The 22,995-nt window shown below is 32.1% G+C and overlaps 1 protein-coding gene and 1 pseudogene across 2 annotated transcripts; both read right to left on the minus strand.

Annotated features, from left to right (window-relative positions):
- Positions 1-2,785: 2,785 nt before the first annotated feature.
- Positions 2,786-6,647, minus strand: LOC129291712 (ERBB-3 BINDING PROTEIN 1). Of its 2 annotated transcripts, XM_054929205.1 has the most exons (10): positions 6,484-6,647; positions 6,248-6,365; positions 5,963-6,047; positions 5,726-5,875; positions 5,467-5,620; positions 3,864-4,079; positions 3,647-3,783; positions 3,454-3,545; positions 3,178-3,357; positions 2,786-3,060 (listed from the first exon to the last, which is right to left on the minus strand). In XM_054929205.1, exons 2-10 carry the CDS (start codon positions 6,336-6,338, stop codon positions 2,981-2,983), a joined length of 1,185 nt encoding a protein of 394 aa, XP_054785180.1. In that variant the 5' UTR covers positions 6,339-6,365; positions 6,484-6,647; the 3' UTR covers positions 2,786-2,980. The 2 variants fall into 2 exon arrangements, with proteins under 2 accessions (XP_054785180.1, XP_054785181.1); XM_054929206.1 differs by lacking the exon at positions 6,248-6,365 and having other exon boundaries at positions 6,484-6,645.
- Positions 6,648-7,700: 1,053 nt separating this feature from the next.
- On the minus strand, positions 7,701-13,653 carry LOC129290453 (chlorophyll synthase, chloroplastic-like; annotated as a pseudogene).
- Between the last annotated feature and the right edge of the window lie 9,342 nt (positions 13,654-22,995).

Consider the following 22,995-nt stretch of genomic DNA (forward strand, 5'->3'; position numbering starts at 1 on the left):
AAAATGGGTCCATTCCACAAGCTTATCACTTCTATAGGGCTACCACCTACTTCGGTGCTTTCTAACAACCACTTAAGAGTTTGTTGATACTGGGTTTGTTGAAGCTTCACGAGCGTCTACTATTCGACGCAAGCGCAGCCTTGCTCTGTTTCTTTCTGCAGAAATAGAGCAACTTTCTGGAGAAGGTTTTGACGAGGTTTCCTTTAAAATACCTCGTTCCTATTCATGATTAGGATGAGGGACTTCATGTTTAGCAATTGCACGAAGGTCCTTAATCTTGAGCTGCCTGTTTCTGGTCTTTGTTTTCATTCAGGTTTCTTTTGTCTGTGTGTTAGACTTAAGCTACCTTCTACTTGTTCTGATCGATGGCAGTCCTTTCTTCCCGTGACTACTACATGCATTGCTGCGGGATTTCAAATCCTACAGGAGAGTTTTCATAAAGTTGACTGAGTTTCAACTCACTCTGTTGCTCGCGAAGCTTCGAAAAGATGTTAAGATGTGACTTTTGCAACTAGTTCATGCAGTCTTTTGCGCTGGCAAATATTCACGTCATCTGGCAATTTTTGTTGAAGATATATTGTTTTTTGTCTTTCGGGTGTTCGTTTTTTGTTCTTGTTCTCAGGGTTTTTTGGTTTCTCTCTGTCATGTTTTCTTGTGTTCTCTTGTAATCTTTTTGTCTTGTTTTTGTTGTGCCTGTTGTTTCCTTGAGTCTCTGCCGAAATTGTAGTTTTGCTTTTTGGCTGTAGCCATTTTCGTTTTATTTGTTTTGATAAAATTGTCTTTTCTTCCAAAAGAAAAAGCCGCTTTAAAAGGACAAGGTAGATTCAGATGATTTCATTTATAGCCTTAAAAAATAAATAACATAGCTAACATCTAAAATAAAGATGTCAATAATAAAAGTAAAGTTGGAAGCATAGTTATCATATAATAACAAATACACTTCTTATAACAATTGAAAAAAATATATTTACATATCCTTAGTCTTATTTAATTTTGAATCAAATGCCTGTAATTTATTTTATTTTAGTTAGACTCTTGTAATTTAATCAATTAAATAAATTAATTTCTAAAAGTTAAAATTATTAACAAATGATTAAATTTACCAAAATCAATTTTTTTTGGAGTTCATAAAAAATTGATTTAATACTTTTGGCCAAAAATAATTAATTTAATACAATACATATATTTTTATTAATTTTTTAATGAAAATTATATAGAAGACAGCCTTATCGTATAAACTTCGAGCTGTAAAAATTATATAATTAATTGTAAAGTTATATAATCTTCAGTGGAAATATGAAAGTTAATTTTATTTTTAAACGAAAAAATTCAGAAATTTTAACATTGAGGAATTAAAAAATATATCAATTCAAACTATAAAAGTCCAATTAAAAGAAAATAAACTACAAAGATCTACCTCAAAATTGAAAATAAAATATTCCCCCACAATGATTTTAACTTAAATATTAACATAATTAGTCATAACTTCAGTTTAACTATGTAATAACGTTTAACAACTTCAATTTAAGTTATACGCTTTATGCTTATGAAGTTATAAGGTCAAAAATTAAATCCCACAAAAAATTGATATTAATTTATCAATTATCCATTTCAATAAAATTTGTCTTTCTCCCTGCCAAAAAGTGAAGAACCAAATTTAAATTTTTACAAAAAGGGGATTGCTACATCCAGACAAGAATGTTTTAAATCATAAATTGTTGCATGTAATGAGATTTATAGTATCATATAGTGCTTCAGATCTGAGATTGTTACATGTAGACTGGGATCGTTTTAAAACAAGATTAGAAACCACCCAAAAGTTGAAAAATAAATTTCCTGGAGCACTAAATCTTAGAAACAAGTTTTGAAACCACCCAGAAGTTAAAAATATATTTGAAAGCTAATATATTCCCAGTTAAAAAAGTCAACATATTTGTCAGCACAATATTTTATATATATATGTGGAGCGCGCGCGCGCACGTGGGATGATTTAAACGAACCATTCAATCAGACCAAGATGTTGTTATAATGAAGAAATCATGTGGCTCAAAAATTGGCATTTAGTCAAAAGGAAGACTTCTTTTGGCAACACTCCTATAACTATACATTGTAAATTGGTTGCACTCAAATTAGGAGTATGACATTAACTTAAAAAAGAAAAAAGAAATACTCATTCAAATGGCTCTAGAAACCAAATTGAGAATCGATGGACAATAAATTGTTGAACTTACAATTTAGAAACCACCACCACTCTCGTTAATACAAGAGCACATGACAGTCAATGGATCAGGTATTGAAAAAAGACCAACACGATTTTACGTTTATGGAAAAAAAAAAGGGAGGAAAAACCATTTAGGCCTCAGATTAGCATTTCGGCACATTCCTCATCGCAACGACAACCCATGTCTAAAAACATGGTGCGCAGATTGTTGCCGCAGCTCATGCCACAATAGTGTCATCATCAGCCAAAATATGTTGTATGCCCCAACTAGAAGATACATTTCGTAAGCACCTTTATTTATAAATATATTGCATATATTTATTCCAGCATAAAAATCATGCCTCCCTACAAATTACCAACTGCAACTACAAATTCAAAGCACCAGGATTACATATCTATCTGCCAAAATGAGTAATGGAAGTGCTGCTAAATAGAGAAGGCACTACTTAGCTTTAGATTACTGATTTTACAATAAGAGCATAAGGACATGTAATTTCCAAACATGATTTTTTTGAAAAAAAAAATTGAGATATTTCTAAAGCAGCAATCAAACAAGCTCTTAGCTTCACATGCAACTACACTTTTATACTCCTCAAGCAGAAAGCATAAAGTGCAATTAGAATGCACATCTGGAAATTTCTATCAAGAATCTGTCTGACCACTACATTAAAATCATATCTGAACAGGTATATTTCGGTGAATAATGTAACAAAATTGAAAAAGGTCGGGAAAGAAATAGACAAGGGTTCAAGTGGCTCATCATTCTTGGGCTGTAGCACCGTTTGTTGTCTCCATCGGATCAGCTTCACCTGACTCATCTGCCTTGTCACCCTTTTTCCCTGTAAAAAGCCAAGCAGTTAGATATAAACAACTGCACACTCTATGGATCATACAAGACGCAATATATACAAGCATATGATGAAACTGTGTCATTTAGATTTGGATTTTCAGTCTACCTTTCTTCTTCTTTCCACCACCCTTCTTCTTTGTCTTTGTGCCCAAGGACAGCCATGCCTTTATTTCAGGATCATCTATCGTCTTTGTGGGCTGCAATTCTTGGAGAGCATGAGATGTGATCCGGTCCGAACCATTTGGCATTAGCAAGACTGTGAATTTGATGTGAGCAACATAATCACCTGTAAAACCACAAAAATAATATGGCACATAAGCATGCTGCAAGCAAATCAAAAAAGCATGAGAAATCTAATAGTGCCACGGGCAAAAAAATTTACCAGGTTTTTCATGAAGAACTGGATATGGCTGCAATAGGTCATGATTCACACATTCCACTAGACCCAGACGAGCTCTTTTCTCTTCCAGAGCCCTGATATTTAAAAGGTCGGGGAAAACAATTTCAAGGGATTTGAAGAAAATTCATATAAAGACATGTCAATTCAAACGCCATCTTAGAACTGGCCTAGTTACCTAGCCGTGAATGGCATGATTGGAAACTTTTGACTTATTTCACTGAAAATGAACCTAGATGTTTTCATCTTCAAGTGATAATTCTTGTCCACAGCTCTCTTATAAATGGTTGTCTGCTTCTCATCCAACAGCTTAGGCTGCAAATGATAAAACTTTTCACTCCATGATTCATAAGAAACTACACCATACTGGTAAATAAAAATGACAATTAACCTACCTTGCCCTCTCCTGTGCTAGCTACTATATCAATTGCATAAACTTCATTTTCCTCAAACTCTGCATCATCAACTCTTGTTTCTGGATTAGACACACTCAGGACAACCTTGTTCCCATCTATCACAAACTGCTTCATTTGGTGGCTAAGAACCCCTTCAACAATTTTACAATCATAGACAGCAGCAACCTTTTGAATTGCTTCAGTAACATCCTTGTTCTGTCAGGGAAGAATTTGAAAAGTCTATTATAAACATTTCAGTTCAATGGTTAACCGGAATACCACAAAGATTGAAATTCAAATCCATCTGAAAGAGAAAAGGCATTATTTTAAGATTGTACTATATTGGCTGAAATAGACAACCTCACTGACAATATAATAATCAGCATAATCATAGATACTCTTCAGCCAATTCTCATTTAGGCAACAGGGAAAGGAGGAAACCAATAAAGTATTGATCACCTCGGCAAAGTTGCCACTATGACAGCTTCAACAAAGACACTCTAAGATTCTACATATGCACCAGTAAAACAGAAAATGTTGCAAGTTATTGCACAGCTAAAAATGACCGCATGTGGTAGTTTCACTACAGAAAAGAGCATCACATAGGGGGAGAAACAGCAACTTCAGAGACGCAATCCTTGGAAAGCTGGACTCCAGAAGATTGTATAAATTGCTTGGCCATCACAAACTACAAAAATTCTGGGGTAGTAGATTGCATTTTGCAGCATCAAAACCCTATCAGAGTAACTATGACATAAGCCTCACTTGGACAACAGTCCATAGCTTTTCATGAGTTCATCATCTAGGGTCATAAATAATGTGGTGAAGGTTCTAATTCAACCTGCACATACTCTAAACCATTGTTCGAAGGGACATGAGGCTAGGCCAAAAAGTGCAAAGTAAATAATATCCCAACTTAGCAAGCAAAAACATAATTGCACAAGTTACATTTGGACTTCTAGAACAATATTGGACACAAGAATCATTCATGACAGCACTTACTCCAATAGCTATCTGAACATGAATAATACAGCTCTGGCATGCTACTCCTATAATTGGGAAGTCTGTTAACAAAGATCTCTATCAGTGTGACTATGACAATGAAGCTTCACCGGTGTTTAACAACCATAGCTCATCCAAGGTTTCATCATTTAGAGATAAAAATCAACAGAAAAGGGGAGGAAGGGATCTCTCCAGACAGTTCCCATGATGGGATATTAAAACACACGCAGGACCAGAAAAGCGAGTGGATGCTGAGACATGCCACAGCATTAAACATGACTCAACAGATCAAGGTCATGAGTAAATAAACTAGCAATTCAACAGAATACAAGAAAGAACCAGTCAAGGCAATCGGTGACTTTGAGATAGATAACAGTAAAGAATATCTGCAACGGCAAAGAAATCCAAGTATCCAACCATGTTTTTAATCACGCGACAGAGGTTGGATATAGTGTTTCAAATACTGCATTTGCTTTCAAGAACGACTTCGAGACAATCTTAAGAATGACTTTTAAGATCGAATAGAATTATGTAATAGGATATAAACAAATTCATGTCATAAAAATGCAGAAGCAAGATCAATCGCCGTACATATGGTTACCTTCCTTCCTGGCCTCACAAGTCTCAGGGCTACTTCAGCAGCAGTGTTGGCTGCTGCAAGTACATCAGCCGCCCTTCCAGTAACTGGCCCCTCCTGAAGAACATGAGTATGGGCCACAACAGCAATAAACCCATCAATATGGCAACCCAAATCACTGCAATTAACCAGAGAAACAATCACCATCTCTTTTCCCCTATTAGCCAAAAGCAGCATCCGTTCTTTTAGTATCGCTCATAAAAAAATGAGTCGAAAATCTTACATTTTCAAAATATCACCTTCTTCCAAGACAGTCTCATCACTGGCGAGGGGAGAGAAATGACAAACTGTGTTGTTTGCAGATATGCATGTCGGGAAGGCAACACCTCTCTCAATCTTCCTTTTCACATTCTTGTACATGTTACCCGTTTGCCTTGATAACAAAAACATCACACCCATAAGCTACAGGCAAAACAAATATGATCACATGTTCCATCTCATGGGCTACAGATAAACTTACTCTCTTATATATGCATCTCCCTTCTCACAAATGTCTACAATCTTTGCCTTCGGTTTGCATTCTGAAATAACTAATTGCAAAGCCTCTGCAGAAGATTCCCGCTATTCATCAATATAAATATCCAAAACACAGACACATGCAATGAAAACGCAGATAAATTGAGAAAAACTAAGCATTAACTTGAACCCTGAGAATTCTATGGGTCCAATGTGTCTAATAACACCACCAAATAAGCTTTTTGTGTAAAAAGAAGGCGGTAGAGACAGCCAGGGAAATTGAACATACTGTTAGCGATCTCAGCTGCACTCTTGTATTTAGTAACGACTTCAGGAGAAGTGAGATCCAACTCCTTCTCCTCCCTCTCATCGTCCGACATGATAACTCAGTTGTTGAATTCCTATAACTTTTTAAAACCAGAAATGGGCAAATACAGGGGGGGGGGGGAAGAAACATCTTAAGCAATTGAATTCCGAAACCAAAAGGAACAAATCAAATTCTTCTGAAATTGATGGAATACTCACCCGAAGGAGTTTGCTTGACGGCGATTAGAGTGCAGATAATCAAGAAAGAGAAAGGGTTTGCAAAAGGCCGAGAATGTGAGGTCGAGTGGAGCGAAGGGTGGCTCACAAGTCACAACGATTAGGGTTACAGCCAGTGAGGCAGCAATGGCTTATATAGGATTTTTTTTCCCCTCGTTACCAACTCGGAGTAGGGTTTTGCTGCCAACTCGTTACCCCTGCTGTGTTTTATTTTAAGAAATTATTATTATTATTTCTTATTGTTATTTATCTGAACTTTGAAGTGCCTTTTCCTTATTGTCAAGTGTCAACTTCGTGGGTGTGTAGGGACATCGACGGGTAGTAAATTACGAAATTTCAAATCGAACTCGAATTCAAAAAACTGTCATCACTTAAATTATTTTATATCCATTCATTGCCATTTTGTTCTACAAAACTCGCAATTTGACCTTTTTATTTCAAAATATGAACAATATTATTATTTTTCTATGTTTTTCAATGATCTATCTTCACCTTGCTATCTCATAGTTTATATAAAATTCAATGCACAAATACACAATATGCTAAGTTGTTATCTTAGTGGTGAAATTTGTGGCTAAGTTTAATAGGATGGAGAAAACAACTACGTTTTGTATGAATAAAATTTTAATTTTAATTTTTAATGTTAACATTATAATTTATGCGAACTCAAGTTTGAAGTATGTCAAATATAACATAAATATCAATTAAGTTGGGGTTTGGGAGTGTGTAATAGTGTGGTATATCAGCTCTCTGTAACCAAAAAATTAACAATCTATAATAGATTGTACTATTGAAGTCATAAACTATAGTTCACTCCTTCAGCTATATGTGCAAGAGTTCAGCAATAAAAAGGTGACATTGTTTTTAAACCAAAAATATCATGTCATAATTTCTATATAACTAAGAATTAAGTTCACTTTTGGGTTGAATTTCAGAGGATAGATCAATATTTTAATATGATCAATCAAGGAATTAACGGATAACTCAAAATGATAAAACATGCAACGAGCACGATATGGATATGCTTCATGTGCACAGGAATTTATAGATTACATATCAGAAGATAAGTATAATTTAGAGAAGTTAAAGGTCATTGTAATTGATTTTAATTCTAATCAATAAATGGGGATTGGCAAAAGAATAACAACATGAAAACTTGTTCCACTTTTACTGAATGATGATTGCTTTTAACCAAAAACTAAAAATGCAAGAATCTTTTTTCATCCCATCAGATTCATGGCACAAAGGACAAATCTAAATAATCAGAAACAAAAATTGAACGGAATTAAACACAGGAGTTGGGAATAAAAGAAGAAACTGGCAAAAGAAAATATATTCCCGCCCTTGTAACCAAACGGGAGATTAGTTTGAGTGGTACAAGAAGAAACTGTGTAACCCACTTAACTTTCATCTTGCTTTTATGTCACATGATGGCTTTTGCCGAAGAAGATCAATGGCCAGCTGCTAAAGCAGTAACCAACGTGCCAAGCACAAAAAATGGCAGTGCGCTTGTCTGAAAGCAATTAATGAAACCATAAGATCATGTTTAAAAACCAAAAATTGGGGGATTAAAAAAAAAAAGTGGAAAAAGACAAAAGAAAAACTTAAAATGAAAACAATGATCATAATAGTAACGAGTAATGACAGTGAAATTATATAGCTCCCTTCATCCTATTTATAAAATGTACTCTCATGATCTTTACTCCAAGACCCTTCACAAAAATTAATGAAACATTCATGACTTATTTCTGAAAATTTGCTCTATTCGCCACTCTCATCATCTATCTCATCTCAACTTGAATAAGGGTAATTTTGAAAAATTGTAAGAAATTTTACTCTACCACTTTCAACTGGTTGTCTTAATTTATGAAAAGTAGTTAATCCTTATGCATCCCAAGTGACATTCGGATCCAGACCTCTGTAGTCAAAGGCTAATTGTATATAATCTAGTAAAATAAGACAGATACAAAAAGTGGATGTCAGGAGGAAAGCTCACTCCACACGCAAGCTTACTCCTTTGTTTCTTTCTACACTAAGGCATGACTACATTATTACAGAGAATCTAATTTAATGACATACCCCATGCTAAAGCTGTGATCGTATGGAGAACTCAATTGAACTTATCCTCTACGCAATCATAGCCTCTACCTATGTCCCATGTTGATCATGCTTACATATGGAAAAGCTTAGAAGCTGAAGTTCCAATGAGGCATACCTGATAGTCAACATCGTACTTCACAGGGTCTTTGAGGAAGTGCTGGAACTGAAAGGCTTAAGATAATAAGAAACTATGAAGATGCTAATGAGTATTATTAGCTGCCACATGGTTACAAACAGTTTACTTTTATCAACATGTGAAAGAAAGCTAACTGTGCTTTACCTGAAAATAGATTTGTGGAATTATCAAGGCAAGTAAGGCCAGAGCATAATATGGTTTGCCAATCCAAAGAAGACATCCTGCAACCATAAGCGTCTGTAAATTCTTTGCACAAAACATAATAAGATTTTCATTACTAGTTCACCAAAATTTTAAGTCTTGGTGACTAATGAGAAAGACTACTTCAACAGCAGTTGAGCCACACTAAATCATCTGTAACATGATTATTCTTTTCTATGAAATTATTAGCTCCAGAATGAACACACACAATCTGTTAAGCTTTTTCTAATGATATTCTAGAACCATCTATCCTAGTAGTTCATATTGATAACATCGTGCCTATCTATCAGCAACTCTATGACAATGTCACAAGGAGGGATCTTAAATAAGCTGAAAATGTAAAAGGCACGATTGTAAGTATCAAAAACCTTAGGAGAGGTGAATGCAAGTTACTCAATAAAAAAAATTGACGATAAGGTGAAATTGATACTGTGATACATTTTAGATATGTTTTTGTTCTAGTCCCCTGCAGAAAATAAAAAAGAAGGCACTATAGAATGTAGAGTGGCTACTTTTGTTCAGGTTTAAGGGGAGGCATACGTACCAGTAGCAGATATTTGTGCAATGTCAATAGCTCCAACACATATCCATTTGGCAATTTCAGTACCTAAAGTAACTGGAAGAGACTGTTCAGACGAATAGAAAGGTCAGAAGCAGCTACTTCAATGTGTATGTTCGATTAAAATTTACAGAACATCAAAAGTTCAGATTAAAGTAACTGAAAGGTGAAGAATAAAAAGGAGAGACATGAAGCCCTAAAGCCGTATCCCTTTCAATGCTTTTGAAGTCCTAGACAATGGCAATGCCCAACTACAATGTGACAGAGCAACAATATTATTGACCAGTCAAGATACATCAGGAGATAGATATCATAGCTAACAAAATGCCATGTTGCATATACTACTACATCCTCCTGATATGCTGTATAAGGGTGAGAACAAAAGCATTAAGTGTAAGAGTCCCAAATAAAGCCTGACCGGTCCACCTGTCAACAAGACATTGATCAAAGATCAAACAGCTTACAGAACACAGCGCAAATGTAAAAGAAAAAAAGGGCAAAAAAAAAAGACCTCAAAAATAGATTAATAAAATCAGGGTATAAGACCTATTTGTTTCCTAAATGAATGAAATATTGATCTGATTACTCTGTTAACTTATAATTGCCATCATCTCATTCTTAATGCAAATAGTATCCAGGAAAAAAAAATGATATCTAAAATATATCTTGCTAAAACCCTCATTCTTTCGCCCATAGTTTGAATCTGGAGAATAAAAGCTTAACACCAATCATATTCAGCAACTCATTTATCTAAAAAGATAAGCCAGTTGAATGACTAGTAATCGATTTTACAATCAGCAAACAATTCTATAGCTATTAGTATTAAGTATCAAGGCTGAAGGTATGACACACATAGAAAACTGATGTATCTAGCTCCAAGGACGAAGTTTCCAATCCACCCATTTTGTTTTAGCTGCAAAAACATAAAGAACTTCAGTCAATGATCAGACAAATGCAGAGTAGAAAACAGAGAGAAAAAGAGAAAGAAGGAATTTTGCTTTAAAAAAATACCTTTAAAGGAGGAGCAGAATATATAAATGACAGCAGGGATCCACCGACAGCAAGGTAGAAAACTATAGGGGAACTATGCCCTGCCTATTAAAAATACAATTTTAGACTTGCAGGAGAAGAGGTTGAGCATAGGACTATCGTGTATAGCACACAACACTCACCCATATGTCCAATATACCAGCCAAGGCAAGACCCCCAGCTAGCAACACCCATATTTGAGTGATAACCTGCAGAATTTTGGTAAACAATTATTTAAAGAGTCATCATTATGAATGATAATAATAAGTCTGAGTTTTACAACATACCTCGTTTTCACATATAGCCCCTGAAGGAATTGGTCGATATGGTTCACTAACTGCATCAATCTCTTGGTCATACCAATCGTTTAGAGTCTAAAACATTAAGCAGGCATACAATTCAAGGTTTTTTTTTTCACTTTGAAACCCTCATCCAACAGCAGATGATAAAATTATATACCAAGAAGAATGTTACCTGTGTATAACCAGTAAGAAATGGGCCAGACATCATCATGCACAAAAATGATTTGGCAACATCTTCAAGATTCCAGTGGAAATGTCCTACCAAGTGAACAATGCTGCCTCAGAACATTGAAAAGTTGTATCAGATACATTAGTGCATTTATAGAGGTGGAAGTATAAAATAGAGAAGTCTGTAGAATGTTCGTAAAGAACTGATGTCATAAAATATAATTATGAAACAATATAAAATGACATGATAGATGTAGCACAAAAGGCAAGAAAATGTGCTAAATATACAACAAAAAGTGCAAAAACAATCTATTTTTAATGCAAGTTTCAAACAGTGGCCCCAAGGGTGTTGCCCTTGTGTAATATGATGCCCCTTTCTTCTGCTCTATAGTAAACCTCATAAAATTCTAAAAAGGTGCACACATGATGGATGTCCACTTCAGTATGTAAAACCTGGAATATATGGCATCTTCTCTTGATAGATGTTAGCTCTTATCAGTTACTTCAGAACTAAAGATGATAAGCAACAATTTATCATTCTTATGGTTTTACTAATCCTTGTATAAGAACTCTTCGCACAAATAGTGCATTACACCAATGGCCAACAAATTTAATTATGAATAAGGTAAACTGCTAACAATCACATTACATTTTAAAATTTTTCAAAAGTACATAGGATTAGACTATCACAATAAAATATGGGGCCAGAATTTTTTTGGGCCAGGCATATTTCTGTTTTGATACAGTGCTAAAATAGAATACCGGAAGCAGCAGCACCACAGACTACTCCCCAAACCAATATAGGCCAACTGACAGGCTTTTTAAGTTGAAGATGAATTTTCCATTTGTCCTGCACAATATATTAGAGAAAGGATTATAAGTATGTATATTTAGCACTATCTTAAAATTTAGTCAATTGTATGTACTATTAATTATTAAAATTTAGCATGTTCTAACAGAATTGCATTATTTTTCATCAAATCATGATCAAATTTGGTAGCTTTTATTAGAGATAAAGAAGTCAAAGAAGTCCCACATCTAAAAATTTAAAGATAGATTGAGAAAATATAAGGTTTAGAGTGTGTATAACCAAATGGCTTAAGCTATATTGGTGAAGTATACTACCATCAAGCATATCTAACATAAAGAGTTTAACATGATGTTATAAGCCATTCGTTCAAGACCAAAAAAAAAAAACTGAGAAAAAGAGGAAAGAAAAAAGGAATGAAAGATCCAAAAGTAGAACAAGAGATTAAAAAGAAAACGAGAGAAGAAGATAAAGAAGAAAAAGAAAAACTGAGAAAAAGAGGAAAGAAAAAAGGAATGAAAGAACCAAAAGTAGAATAAGAGATTAAAAAGAAAATGAAAGAAGAAGATAAAGAAGAAAAAGAAATTAAATAGATCTGAGAGCCTTCAAGACTAAAAAATGAAAAGTATAAGCTCGAACAAAAAGAAGAAGAAAATGAACAAAAAAAACTGAGAATAAAAAAAGAAAAAAATAATAAAGAGGATATTAGAGATAAAGAAGTTAAAGAAGTCCCACACTTAAAAATTAAAAAATAGATTAAGAATATATAAAATTTAAATTGTGTCTAATCAAACAACTTAAATTATTTTGGTGAAGTATACTACTCTCAAATATGCTTTAATATAAAAGAGTTTAACAGCTTTCAGTAATATCTGCTGATAAGTGAAGCAATAAACGAGCATGTCATGATCGGCCGCAGTAACATAAATAAAACAAATCTCATGCCCTATAACAACAAGAACTATTCCTGGCCGGTAAAATAAAATAAAACCCGTTGTACTGCATATCCAGATACTGCCAAACCATGCACTTTAGCATTATAATCTGATCTGATTATAACCATTCCGAATACCTACTATTCAAATTCGAACCACTTTCTCTAATCATGACGAATTTGAAAGAAGTGAAGGGAAAAAGAAGAGGGGAAACTCGACTCACAGTTTCTTGGGGAGCTCCTTTGATACCAAACAGTGGATCGAAACTTGAACCAGTTTTTGCTGGAGCTTTCTCTCGTAGCTGAGATTTAACTGCTCAGAGCCACCAAAAAATTTCAACATCACTATAAAGGCAAATGCAAAAGCATCATATAAAAAGCTCAAAACACCTTCATTTGCGTCAGTCTCTGAAGCCGTAATCGTTAATCTCCGCCCTGCATTGTTCGTATAACCCCTCAAGCAATATCAGAGCCAAAGGAACAACAGACGGCAACAGCTTAAAAAATTATAATTGTGGACCGATTTAGGTTCTGAGAGACTAAAACAATGAATACCGCATTGGATAAGAAAATATTATAGAGGGCAAAAGAAAGAAAGAATGAGTGTTCTGAGCATTCCATTGTTCACTATTTCACTCTATAAGCAACCAAAAAGTGGTAATATTCGACCTACTAGGGAATGAGAAAGAGATTGGCGCGATAATAGCCTGAGTGTGAACACGAGGGGTTATGGCGCTCGATAATTTCTGCGGTGAAACCGAGGCCATGCTGAGTACGGAAGCCATTATCTTGAAGATATGAGCTTGTGAATCAAGATGCCACGATCAGAGAAGAGATACACTGTGGTTTGTTGTTGTCAAGCAATTTGGCTGAGCTTTGGCAATGGCAACAAGGAACAAGCAAAGGAAATTGAAATTGAAATTATACTTCATAAATATATGGACATCAATCATCATCCATCAATATATGTATCATATAGACAAAACTAGATGACATGGATATTACCTTTGGAAAACAATCTGTACGTTCATATATATAATATAATATATACATTCTTGTCTTGCTCATTCTCCATAAGCCTAATACAATTTATTTCTCATACTCATGCAATATTTGGAGCCATGGCTTTTTTCCTTGAATAGAGTTGCCTTAAATCCTATGGATATTAATTTTGAAAGTTGACCTATATATTTACACATAGTATAAAATTATAACCAGACTCATTATAGTGCAGCTCATTTTTTATACTCTTGTGCAATGTTCAGACCCACTACTTTTTCTTAAAACAATAATTAAGAAATTAAGACAGTGATTAATAGAGTTGTTCTAAATCCTACCGTGTAGCTTAATTTGTAACAAAACTAGAGTTTACTTTAAGGAATCATAAAATGTTTTCAAACAACTGTCATTTAATTATAGAATGGATGAAATTTTTTTAGGCCAGAATAGAGGAGAAAAAATGAAAGAGGAGCCTATATATACTCATAAATTGATTATTGAGTTATTGGCATGCAGGTGCATTAAAAAATTTGTTGAAAGAGTTTTGCTGTCTGTATAGTTCTACTTGATTCAGTTTAAATTCTTAGGATTTGGTATTAATTTTTTGATTGATTTAATAAAAGATTTTGATTAACCAGTCGTGCTTAAGAATTATCTCTTCATTTTAGAAAGGGAGAATGACAATTAACTTCAGTAAGAATAAATTAGTGACAGTTACGCAATAAATTTTCTTAAAAAATAAGCTACAAATATTAATTCTAATAATTTAAGTTCTAAATATGATTTTCAGTTTGCAACTGAGATTCCTATTTACAGCTGTTTAAATAAATATTTAGGTTAAAATGTATAAAATTATTTTAAATTTTGAGACAGTTACATATAATTCTTTTTACCTTTAAAAATTTAAAAATTAACCCCTTAATTTTTAATTTTGTTTTGCAAAAACCCTTATTGTTAATTATGTAATTTTTTATGAGGGTTAAAATGTCATTCAACTAAAAAATATTATTAAACAAAAATATTATATTATATAACTATTTATAATAAATTTTTTATATTTATAATAAATGTTATTATTACTATATAAAATTTTAAATATTTACTTTTGTGTTAGTTTTTTATATTTTTTATTATCAACGGTGCATATTTTCTAGGATTAAAGGCTAAATTAATCTAACATAATAATATTTATAATTTTAAATATTTTAAATATGTGCATTACATTAATCTAACATGAAAATATAAATAAAAATTTATTTTTAAAAATAATAAAATCATGCACCATTGATAACAAAAAAATGGATAAAAATAATATAAACATAAATATTTAAACTTGTATATAGTGATAATAACATTTTTTTTATTATCGATACCTCAACTATCTAAAAAATATAAGAAACTTATTATAATAATTATACAATATAATATCTTTATTTAATAATATTTTTTAATTGAATGACATTTTAATCCTCATGAAAAAATAACATAACTAACAATAAGGAGTTTTGAAAAACAAAATTAAAGGTGAGGAGCGTTAATTTTAAATTTTTATAGGTGAGGAGGGTCATATGTAATTATTTCAAAATTCAGGGATTTTTTATGTATTTTAGCCAAATATTTATAACTTATTTTTAAAAAAAATTGTCAGCATCTAACTATAAAAAATTTGATCTTTCATAACTTTATTATCATTTTTTCATTACAAAATTGTTGAATTAGTTGGCAAAAAATGAAATTGATAAATCAATTCTTCGATGGTATGTCCTCCCCCTCCAGATCAACAACTCCCTGTCTGTTTTTTGATGGATAGCAAGAGTCAGACTTTTTCTTAGATTTGTACGGAATTCTAAACGCAAGAAAGCAAGGAAATGTAATAACGGCGATCTGATCATTTGCCTTGAGGCCCTCTTTTCAATTTATGGGCTGGCCCGCTGATAAGATATTATATCAGCACAAGAGGAAAGAAATTTGAAAATTCACTACAAAATTAAGAGATTAAATTGAAAATATATTTTGAATAAAATGACCATAATACCCTTTATTAATGCTACGTGTTATTTCACCAACGTTACTTGTTGATTCACTACATGTTACCTATTGATAATACCCTCCACATATTCAATTCCAGTAACTTTTTAAAATACTAACTTCATTTATTAAGTCGATAATACTACTTGTTAATTTAATAACAAAACTTGTTAATAATACTATCTATATATATTCAATCTTGGTGAACCTTAACTTGTTATCTTACTAACACTACTTGTTAATTCAATAGCAAAACTTGTTAACAATACCATCTATATATTCAATTCTAATGACTTGTTAGAACTTTACTTTAACTTATCATCTTACCAATACTATTTGTTAATGCACTAGAGAAACTTGTTGACAGTTCCCTTTATATATTAATCTTGAGGACTTGTCAAAATCCTAACTTAACTTGTTAATTCACTAATGCTCCTTGTTAAAACCATAAAAGGCATTGTGGTCAATTTTTTTCAAAACATATTTCTAATTAAGTCCCTTAGTCATGCAATAAGTATTCATAATTCTTTAGTCTTGATTTGATATAATGTCCTACCGGTAGTCCTATAATGAAATTCTCCCAAAGAAAAATTATGGGTAGTGAATCTAACAATCAGTGATCCTTTAAGACCATCTTTTCAATTTGTTACAATTTGATAACCATGAAATATCAATAGGATTGGGTCTAATAAAATGAATTAGTTTCTCACAACATAATGACTAAGATTGAAGTCTTTGTTGGGAGATTTGTCTACATTTAATGTATAACTATGTTTCGAATAAGATTACCTCCAATAGGAGGATACCTATGAGAAACCAAAAAAAGAAAAACTGTGAACAATGCTAAAGAGAGATTTTACCAACAAATGTTGATAAGAATTTGGTCTATAACCTATTAAGTCGTGAGATCAAATCGCGTTATTAATATAAAAATTTTGTTGGTGGGCGATTTGTAAGCACTCTTTTGAGCATGCAAATAGTAAACTCTTAGAACCTAACACATAAACTTTCCTTTACTATCAAATTTTCCTCTCCTTTTCTTGTTATAGGTACTCAGAGGAATGTTGATAGTATATGGAAGATGATTTGGAGACTACTTGTAGTGGAGAAAGTGAAATTGTTCACATGGCTACTCATGCATAGGAGAGTTCATACCTATGAGTTGAGGTGTAAAAGAGGACTAACAGTTGAGAGTAGCTATCCTTTTGATTATGAAAATCTGGAAGACTCAATACACTTAATGTAAGACTGCTAGAATGCCTTAAATAGATGGAAGCAGGTTGTGCGTGAAAACTGTTGGATTGAGTTTACTACTTACACAAAGGTAAAGTGGATCAGTGGAATTTAAAACATAAGTTAGGCAAAAGAAACACGAGGAAGCTAAATTAGGTTGCTTTATTCAGCTATATATGTTAGGATATATGGTTGGATAGATGTAAGCATGTCTTTAAGGAGGAGGTGCCTTAGGAATATTATTATGCAATTCCCACCCTTTTTAAAGCCTACTCAGATTTAGACCTCACTAAAATGGGACCCTCTCTCTCTCTCTTATGCTACCAAGCTCTCAAGGGGGACCTCTAGAGGTAGACGTGATGTGTTTAAACTTGAAGTGGATGGTTCTGATTTGGCTAATGGTGATGCTATTGTGATGGGATCATTTGAGATGCACAGGACAACTAGATTTCTGGTTTTAGTGTGAAGTTGATTAATGCTCCTCTTGCAGTTGCTGAACTACTAGCTATTATTAATGGCCTAAATATAGGTTGGGCCAAGGAATTGCAATCTATGATCACTGTTTGTGATTGTATATAAGCTATTTTGTTTGCAATTAAAGGTTGTGAGGAGTCTTATTCGTTCAAGAATATTGTTGATGATGTTCACCTTTTGACTTTTGTACCATAAGGAATGGAGTTTGTCTATCCATTACATTAGTAGAGACTTCCAATTCATATGCTAACTCTTTGGCTAAGATGTTTCATAGTTTAGAGGTTAATTTTTATACTTTTGATTACTCCCACCTCCTGTGTGAGAGGAGCCAAGTGATGGAAGTGATCATTTAGGCAATTCTAACTTGATTTGGGTTATGAATACATTTTTCAGTCCAGGAAAAAAAAAAAAACAGAGAGAATTACTATGTATACTTAATTCATCATCCCAAATTTAATATTTTTATCTATATAAATTAGGCTTTTTTTTGGGTTTTCTAGCATGTTGAATACAATATAAAGCATTAGTTGATTGATTTATAGCCTGCAAATGATGTATATTAAAGGTTAAAATAATTAGACAAAAAATTTGAAGGATTTGATTAAAAATATATATATATATATATATATATATTTTTGCTACCGATGATTTAAAGGCTTAAAAAAAGAAAACTACTGATAAATATTTATAAATTATGGGTTAGCAATGTCATGAAGAATGGACTAGTAAGGAATATGATTCCAACCTCCACCAACTCTGCCCGCCATTCAAGCCATATTTTCAAAATCAGAATTCGCAAAGAGGATTTTCATTGGGATCAATATTCACACCTTCTTGTACTTTCCGAGAAGCAGTGGCTTTCTTTTTCCTGAGTACAAGGTCATGGCAAGAGCCATGCAAAACAATATACAATTAAGTTATGCCATGTTCTGAAAGATTTCTACACCCTTCAAGTGGATCATTAAGAATCTTGACTTCAAAATCTTGACAAATTAAAGCATATCATGAAGACGCAAATGACCTAGTCAATACATCTATTATCTTTTCTATTGAAGAGGTCGAAGGCCATGGATCAATTTCTCAAAAGCGATGTGGTTTTCGTCCTTTCATTTTGTTCATTTGAATTCTCGGCACCAACAGTAACCTTTGGCAGGTTTAAACAAAATTATTTATTTTTTTATCATCAAAAAATTTTAGTGAGTTGAGTTTTACAAGCTTAATAAAACCGAAACACGCCTTCTAATAAAGTCTTCACATCAATGGTGAGTTTTAATCTCACTATCTTATAAATTATGAGGGCCAAATATTTACTAACTAGATTGATCTTTGTTGGTAAATGAAATTTATTTTGAATATACAAAAATAACTTGTATAATATATTATATCTAAGATTAAGAAAAAACTAATTCCAACAAAAAATAACAGTTATACTAATAGATGCTTTGCTCACATGAAATATCCTGTAGATGGTGATACATAATTATACACAATTTTGTAGGATGCAGAAACATACTTTCAACTGATCTTTGTCACGAGCTACATATTATTAGTATTTTTTATCACTTAACACACACACACACACAACCTTCGAAGCATGTGTATTGACACAGAAGAAAAATTACCATGGCACTTTTTCAAGAAAGAAACATATAAATTGAGATTTGGATTTAGTGAGTAGCTTAAAGCTTTATATTCATTCATTCAATTAGTGCCTTAATTACAGTCATAAAATTTCATAAATCAAACAAAATTATCAATATATATTTCCATTTAAAGATTCAAAACAATCAAGCTCACCATCAAAACACCACTCTTGTATATAGCATGTCTCCTCAAAAAAATTTAAAATTTGATGTTATATGAGTATCATATGACAAATTTTAGCTTAGAGCCTTACATTCATTCATTCATTCAATTAGTACCTCAAGTGCAGTTATGAAATTTCATAAATAAAACAAAAGTATCACTTTACCAAAAAAAATCAATATATATTTTCATTTAAAAATTCAAAACAATCCTTCTCACCATCAAACACCACTCATGTATGTAGCATGTCTTCTCAAAAAAAAAAATTGAAATTTAAAATTGTATGAGTATCATATGACAAATTCTAACAACTATTTGATTAAATTGAAACAGTTATTATCATGTGTCTCGTAGTATATTCATCAAGTGAATGGATTTATGGTCCTCATTCTGTCATTCAAATCCGGCAAGAAGATGAAAAATCTTGTGCAACGTAAATAAATAAGAAAAAAGTATATATGTCTTGTCTGCCGGTATGTGTAAAGAGATTCGCAAATTGAAAACTCAAGAGATGGAGAAGGAGGCTGAGAATATGATAATCAAAGCTAAAAGTGGCCAAACTGACGATATTCTCGCCATCAATATCACATCTCTGTCCATTTTAAAATGGTTCGTCAACTTTATTCCAAAGATTAACGATCAGTATTCCATTCAAAAAAGTTTTTTGGGCCAAAAATTTTTTTAAAAAAAGTTAAAGCCCACGACTTTTCAATTATAAATGAGAATATTTTGGTTTGATGCGAGCAACCGTAAGCGAATGGTGTTTAATTATTATATCCAAATATTTAAAAATAAGAAAAGAATAAGAAAACAGCTCGAAGGAAGGTTCTAGGAGCATACATGTGCCACAAGAGCATCTTCCCGTGCATCTAATGAGATTCTTAATCATATGCGAATATTTCAAATTCCCCATAGGATCCATTTAAGGCAAATTACAATTACAGACATAATTTTAAAAAATATTGCACTAGATTACCTTAAATATTAACTATTCTTGAGGATTAAATAACTATCAAACTTTATAAGTAAGATTTATTATTTGTAATTTTTTTTAAATTTCTTACAACATTTTATTATTTAAAAGGATTTTGTATTTTTCTTTTTCTTTTATTCCAACATTTTGATATCGTGGGAAACCTGAAGGCATTATTACTTTCTACTCAAACTAATCCAAACATTGTGACATGATTATATATTTCAAAATTCAAATTTAAGATCTTAAATGGGTTGATGTCACTCTATTAACTAGTTGAACCAAGTATTCTTTTACGAGTTTTACATATTTCTAATCTATACCAATATTTAAAAAAAAATATCAAATAAGTCGATCGTAAGTGCGATTTATTTTTTGAGCTTTTTGTTTGATATATACTGAAGTGACTGGACCCAACGTACAGCATTTAACGAATTTCACAAAACCAGCTTAGATCTTGAATCAACTTAATTAGTTTAAAATTTCTCATCAATAGACAATACTCCAATTTCCAACTTTCCAGCAAAAAATCCTACCTTTGTTCTGGCAAAAAGCAGTATATGCTTTTGGACCCAATAATAAGTTGGCGGGAATTTTACGCAGCAATGATGACACTCATTCTATAATTTTGAATTTCCTCCTATTTTTCTGAGAACGCGGCTTTTAATAAGAAAAAATATCAAAGTTTTATTTTTAAAAATAAATTTGAGAAATTTTAAAAAATATCATTTGAAAAGGAGGCTTTAAAAATAATGAGATGTGATTTACGAATAATAATATTGATGAAAATATAAAGATAGACCGAAATATATCATTGTTGAAAAATCTCTAAATAATGAAACTTTTTTTTTTTTATGATTGTGGATTGCAATCAAAGACAAAATTGGTTTCATAAAACTTCGAAACAATAAGAATCTCTTTTGTCGAAATTTCTAAACAGTTTGAAAACAACTCTTCTTTTTGCTGATTTTTAACTCCTGATTTGGTCATTATAATTTTGTCAACAGTTCTTAGTTAAATCCTCATAGTTTTATTTATTTTTAATTTAGGAGCTCAACGTCAAATATCTATCCCTATGGCTTGTATTGTTAAAATAAGCTAATACGCAATATCACACACTAATTGCAATGAGCAGACATGGCTTCTAATTTTCTGTATCATCATATGATAATCGACACGTGGATATATTCATGCATCTGAATTTAATACGGTGACGAGTAAATTTTTTATATTATCAATCTGTTGATAACATGACTAAAATTTTACATTAATCCCTATTTATTTGTTTATATATATAACATCTACATATTTTTATATAATATAAAATTCATGATCATTTAAAGTTAGCTTACCCATTAAAGGAGAAGTAGAAGTCCACACATTCTCATGCAAACCAAATTATTATAAGAAATGGTACTATCTATAAATCAAACCACTTAGAATGCAGTTGATCATCCCAAATTTTATGCAAAATACATGTATATAATCTAGTTGAATGAGTATTTTAAGCTTTTTTTAGGTTATATATAAACTAATATTTTGTTGTGAATGAATGAGAAATCAAACCTAGTCGCTATTCAATGATTTTTTTTTAATCTTTTCCTTTTTCAACATCCACAACAAATGAAACTAATTAATTAATCACAAATTGGAGGGTTCTGAAATGTGTATTTGCCTAACAGTTAAGTTGCTTTCATCATAAGCATGCTGTAATTTTCAGTGCAATTATACATTAATAATTTACAAATATAAACTATAAAAGGGTGGGTGTATATAATCACAAAATAACTTCATACAAAAGGCAAATGTCTCATACTATGAAAGATATTTATATTTAATAGCCGGTGTTTTAAATAAGATTGACTCAAATAATATGATGCAAATTAAAGCCGGTAATTCATGCTAAGCCTGAAGGGCTAGCCCGAATTGGCCCGAAAAATTTTAAGGCCGGGTTTAAAAAAAAGGATGCTTTTTTACGTTCGGGCAAGCCTGAATAGGCCCGAAAAAATTCGGGCCAAGCCCGATCGGGTTCGGGCTTGGCCCGAATACCTGAATAAAAAAATTATATTTTTAAAAAATATATAAAATATAATAAATATTAATTAATTCTTTAAATTTTAGATCATTTTATACAAAAATACCATATATTTGAGTCCTAGACATCATTTAAATATTAAAAAAATATATTTTATATTTTTTATAAAATAATTAATTTCAAAGTGAAAAAATAATTAAAAATAATTTTAAAAATTAAATTCAGGTATTCGGGCCGCCCGAAATCTGAAGAAATTTGGGCCGGACTTAACTATTCAGGTTTCTCAAGGATATGGGCCTATTCGGGTTTAGGCCTGTTCGGGTCGAGCCCAAATAAGCCTGACCCGCCTGAATTTTCGGCTCTAATACAAATTATAAATAAAAAAAATGTTTCCACATAATTAAACCACTCGCTGTGGTCCAATATCTTTACGGAGTTTTCATAGTTTTTGGGCCAAAGTGAAATATTCATTTCTGCTACCATATATTTTCACTTCATTGAAATCTTATATCACATTTGTTTATAAACTCATGATTTTGTAAATAAAGTTCAAGGTTGTTATTCATTTATTTATGATAATATTCATGACATATCAAATGTCTCTAATTTATTATATTTTAGGGTATGTTCAGTTCAAAGGAAAAGAAGGAGAAGGATTTTAATGAAAAGGAGAGAGGGGAGATAGTTAATGATCCTTTACTTGGTTTAA

The sequence above is a fragment of the Prosopis cineraria genome, unplaced genomic scaffold (genome assembly GCF_029017545.1).
Source record: "Prosopis cineraria cultivar Desert tree isolate PC_DT_omini unplaced genomic scaffold, ASM2901754v1 PC13, whole genome shotgun sequence".
Taxonomy (NCBI): domain Eukaryota; kingdom Viridiplantae; phylum Streptophyta; class Magnoliopsida; order Fabales; family Fabaceae; genus Prosopis; species Prosopis cineraria.

Bases quoted from the DNA above. Each gene is read 5' to 3' on its own strand.
- LOC129291712 (XM_054929205.1), bottom strand. From the start codon at position 6,338: ATGTCGGACGATGAGAGGGAGGAGAAGGAGTTGGATCTCACTTCTCCT. The intron at 4,080-5,466 runs GTAACCATATGT...CTTCCCTGACAG, and splicing joins TTGTGAGGCCAGGAAGGAAG to AACAAGGATGTTACTGAAGC. The intron at 3,784-3,863 runs GTAGGTTAATTG...TATCATTTGCAG, and splicing joins CTAGCACAGGAGAGGGCAAG to CCTAAGCTGTTGGATGAGAA.